The following is a 5,000-nucleotide window of genomic DNA, read 5'->3' as shown; positions in this document are numbered from 1 at the left end:
CCTCTAGAAGTGCATCGGCCCAATCATTAATCTATAAACCCATGAACCGAGGCTCTTCCGTCATCCCACCATAAAGACACAGCGGAGTACATTATGCCACAGCAGAAAGGAGCAAAAGAACATGATACAGATACGAGATTCAAGCCTCGAAAACTCCCTCGGCCTCCAAACACGGTGTAAGCAGCATATAGTCATGTAGAGACACACCGAATACAGTATTCACAGAGTTCAGTCCGTCTCGTGCACAGCTCCCGAGGATCAGGACAGGAAAGAGATGATATCACGTGTGCTAATGTCCGGCATTGGCTGCAGTTCTGCGGTCGCTCCGTTAGGCACAGACGGTAAGAGATCTGCTTCCGTTCTGCGGCGTTCGCTCGGGATATCAACGATGACTCTGGCAGGCACAGACGGGCTCTCGCTCATTCACGCCTGACAGTTCGAAGAAACTCCCACTGAAGGGTGCAGCAATTATCCAGGCTTTTGATTTCAAAGTTTCTTTTTTTGTTGTTGTTTAGCTTTAAATAGATTTTGTACATGTAATATTTTCCTTTTGTTATGAAGAAGATCTTCGTCCAGAGTTTAATATTTCTAAAAAGCTGACCACAACATTAATATCAATATTTGAACACTGAGGTAATAGTTTGCGTTGAGAGAACGTCTGCCCTGCGTCGCTGTTCGTGTGTTTGACGTGTGGTCGTTCCTCTGCGGGTGTTTGTGGGGTTGTTGAGACATGGGGAAGGTGTTGGACAGGTTGGTGTTCTTCTTATGTTGCATAGTGATCAAAACTTCCAAGGTACTCCAGAGCGGCTTGATAGCAGAACTGATACTCGTCCTGAGAACAGACAGACAGACGGGAGGGTGTGATCACTCACTTTTCCTATAACCGTAAGAATCACACTATTTGCATGAGTAGCATGAGTGACCCTGTTTCCTGAGAATGACTGAGATCTTCCACAGACTCAGAGGTCAGTGATAACAGCGTTTGTCAGTCATGTGATGCGTGTTTTACCTCAGTTTGCACCATCGCTGGCCGTTGGGTGCGCAGCATTTTGACCGTCTGGAAGATGTCCACAGCGCCCTCGTAACGCATCCGCTCCAGGACAATACTGAGGGTGATGAAGACACCTGTACGCCCAACACCCGCACTGAGAGAGACACGAGACATGAGTGAGACGAAAATAAGACGAGAATAAGACAAATGAGACAACATGAATGAGATGAATAAATCAAGAATGAGACGAGAATAAGACAAGAATGAGATGAAACATGAATGAGATGAGAATAAATCATGAATGAGACGACAAAGAGATGAAAATAAGATGAGAATGAGATAAATTAGACAAGAATGAGAGAGAATGTGTCGGTCACACTGAGATCTGAACACATGGATCGTAACGCACCTGCAGTGGACTGCGATTGGTCCGTCCTGACCGAACTGCTCCTTGGTTTTATGCACCTGTCCAATGAAATCAATGAAACCCTCTCCTGACTTTGGAACTCCTTGTTCTGGCCAATCGGTGAACTGGAACTGTCTGACGGTTCTGGACTGTCCGTCCTGTGGAGAGAAAGACAATGAATCCGTACATCTCCAGAAGTGAGACACGGATCTGCTGGGACGTTTGTGTCTCTGGTGTTTTTTCATCTCAACATTAAGACTAACAGCTTTACCACATCACACCATGGTAAATGACTCACCCTGGCGTCGGTGACTTTGAACTCTCTCAGGATGTACTGTGGCATGTTGTATTCTGCCATGGGATCCACTACAAAGTACTGATAGCGTGCCGAGCGCTCAGCTGGCCAGTACTGATGACACTTCTCCTGTGAACACACAAACACACAGATGTTACACTGCTTCAGTCAGATCCAGACGGAGTGTGTGTTCCTCCAGCCGTCACTCACCCGTCCCATCTCACGCAGTTTGGTCAGCATCACCACGATGGTGGAGTTGTGTTCCCACAGCATGCGCCAGAAGTCCTCAGTGGTCTCCGCTAGCGGCCCCTGCGTCGCAATATACGCCCTCTGCTGCCTGAACACACATCCACATCAGATCAACACCAGCGTTATTACCCGCTGTATAACGTCTTTAATCTGGAGCTGGAGTCCAGCGGTATACCTGTATCCGTCGATGAAGCTGGCGTTGATGTAGTCGGACCCTTCCAGGCCTCTGATTGGCTGCAGACACACGCGGGTGGTTTCGTAGGGCATTATGTTCACCAGGCGGTTCTTGAACTTGTTGCAGGGCAGATTAGCGCTGACGAACCTGGAGGTGTGTGCTTTACTGTTGGCCAGACGCTGACAGAACCACAGACAGAATCATGTGAAGCACGGCATTAAACTGCTGCAGGTCACAAACTGAGTTTAACTAAAACGAACAGATTTGAACTTTGTTGAAGGTCACATTAAAACTGCCCTGGAAACACTTCACCAGGCCTTCATCATTTATTTTGACTACTTTCCTTTTTATGTAACATTCAGACTTTCACTGTCAAATAAACGCATATTTAAATTCATCATAAAAATATGAATTACATTTTCAAAACTCGATGATGATGTATGATATATATATTATATATTGTTATTACTAATTGTTTTTTGAAAACAAGACAATATCTTAATTCATTTTGCTTGTCAAGTAAATGCATCTTGATTCAAGAATGTTTAGATATTTGCACTAGATATACTACGCGTGTCAGTGTGAGATCTGTGACCCGTTGAACCACTGATTATTCTGGCGTGTACCTTGAACTCCAGCTCTACGCCGGTCACGTGTTCTCCGGCCTCCACCTGCGACAGGTTCTGTATGTACGAGAACAGGCTGCGCGCCGCCACCTCTGTGTTCCCGCAGGCCACGGCCTCCAGCAGCGCCTCGTGGATGAAGCCGTACTGATCCTCCGTCTGCACCATGTAGTTCCTCTGCGAGCGCATCAGGGTCATGAGCCCGTACACATCCACCGTCCGCTCGTGACGGATGCGCTCCAGCATGGCGTCGATCACGATGAAGCAGCCGGTGCGGCCCACTCCAGCACTGAGACACACACACACATCAAACACCACGCTTTACTGCGTATAACTCCCTGATCCCTGTCTGCTCACTAAACCCAACGCTGATATCAAGACAGACACGTTCAGCTGACAGATGTGGACACAACAAAGCACTGTGGGATTACACGGTTAATAACTATAATCCAGATTACAGATGAACACGCATGATGCAGAACATCCGTGAGGAAACACTGCTGACACTTGTGTAGTGTGTGGAGTCTGCTGAACATACTATAATACTATGAAAGAGTGTGTGTGTGTGTGTGTGTGTGTGTGTGTGTGTGTGTGTGTGTGTGTGTGTGTGTGAGAGTGTGTGTGAGTGTGTGTGAGTGTGTGTGTGTGTGTGTGAGTGTGTGTGAGTGTGTGAGAGAGAGTGTGTGTTTGAGTGAGAGAGTGTGTGTGTGTGTGTGTGTGTGTGTGTGTGTGTGTGTGTGTGTGAGTGTGTGTGAGTGTGTGTGTGTGTCGCTCTAAACTCAGGGCTGCAGAGAGGAAATGGCAGAAATCAAGAAACTCTACCGACCTCAGTGTGTATCAGTCTCTCCTCTCTTCCTTCTCTGCAAATGTCTTCACGGCTAAAACATCCTACTACCACAACAAAATTAACAGCTGTTGTGACGCTCGGACACTCTTCAAGACTTTCTCTTCTCTTCTTAATCCGCCGCCACCACCTCCTCCATCGACTCTTACAGCGGACGACTTTGCAGTTTTCTTCACAAATAAGACGAGATCCATCAGCGGCCAATTCTCCACACCGCAGACTGAGGACAACTTCACAATGACCGATGCACACTCTTTCTCCTCCTTCTCCCCACTCTCAGAGATGGACGTCTCCGAACTTCGCCTGTCCAATCATCCTACTACTTGTCCACTTGATCCGATCCCGACTCACCTCCTTCAAGCGACCTCTTCTTCAGTCATACCTTCGCTTACTCACGTTATCAACTCCTCTCTTCACTCTGGAACATTTCCTCGAACAGCTCGGGTAAGCCCACTGCTCAAGAAACCATCTCTAAATCCAGCGCTTCTTGAAAACTACAGACCGGTATCCCTTCTTCCATTCATTGCAAAGACACTTGAGCGAGCGGTGTTCAACCAGCTTTCTATGTTCCTTGTACAGAACAACCTCATGGACAGCAACCAATCTGGCTTCAAAAGTGGCCACTCAACTGAGACTGCTCTGCTCTCGGTTACTGAAGCCCTGCGACTAGCAAGAGCTGCTTCCAAATCCTCGGTACTCATCTTACTGGACCTTTCTGCTGCTTTTGACACTGTTAATCACCAGATCCTCCTGTCCACCCTCAGAAAGATGGGCATCTCTGGAACCGCACTACTGTGGGTTAAGTCCTACCTCTCTGACAGATCCTTCAGTGTGTCTTGGAGGGGTGATGTTTCAAAGTCACACCACCTTGCTACTGGGGTTCCTCAAGGCTCAGTACTTGGACCACTTCTCTTCTTAATCTACATGACATCATTAGGATCTGTCATTCAGAAGCATGGCTTTTCTTATCACTGCTACGCTGATGACACCCAACTCTACCTCTCATTCCAACCAGATGACCCGACGGTAGCTGCTCGCATTTCAGCCTGTCTGAGTGACATCTCTAGCTGGATGAATGACCATCACCTTCAGCTTAACCTTACGAAGACAGAACTCCTGGTGATTCCAGTTAACCCATTGCTTCATCACAACTTCTCTATACAGCTGGGCTCATCAACCATTACTCCTTCGAGGACAGCTAGAAACCTAGGAGTTGTGATGGATCATCAGTTAAGCTTCACAGACCACATTGCTACAACTACCCGGTCCTGCAGGTTTGCCTTATACAACATTAGGAAGATTAGACCCTTCCTGTCAGAGCAAGCAACCCAACTTCTTGTCCAAGCTCTTGTTCTCTCCAGACTGGACTATTGTAATCCTCTCCTGGCTCTTCCTGCATGTACTGTCAAGCCTCTGC

General features: G+C 47.4%; 1 protein-coding gene across 1 annotated transcript in view; it reads right to left on the bottom strand.

Moving 5' to 3' along the window:
* ptprsb (protein tyrosine phosphatase receptor type Sb) overlaps positions 1–5,000 on the bottom strand; it is a 72,284-nt gene that overhangs the window by 449 nt on the left and 66,835 nt on the right. Inside the window, 7 exon segments of the mRNA XM_059562920.1 lie at positions 1–832; positions 1,010–1,145; positions 1,401–1,555; positions 1,696–1,821; positions 1,903–2,029; positions 2,117–2,295; positions 2,743–3,028. The exon segment at positions 1–832 is cut by the window's left edge and continues 449 nt beyond it. Of these exon segments, the coding sequence (XP_059418903.1) occupies positions 764–832; positions 1,010–1,145; positions 1,401–1,555; positions 1,696–1,821; positions 1,903–2,029; positions 2,117–2,295; positions 2,743–3,028 (1,078 nt within the window). The 3' untranslated portion in view covers positions 1–763.

Source organism: Carassius carassius, chromosome 12, assembly GCF_963082965.1.
Source record: "Carassius carassius chromosome 12, fCarCar2.1, whole genome shotgun sequence".
Lineage (NCBI taxonomy): Eukaryota > Metazoa > Chordata > Actinopteri > Cypriniformes > Cyprinidae > Carassius > Carassius carassius.
The sequence above is the reverse complement of the archived record's forward strand: the minus strand, read 5'-3'. Positions and strand labels throughout refer to the sequence as shown.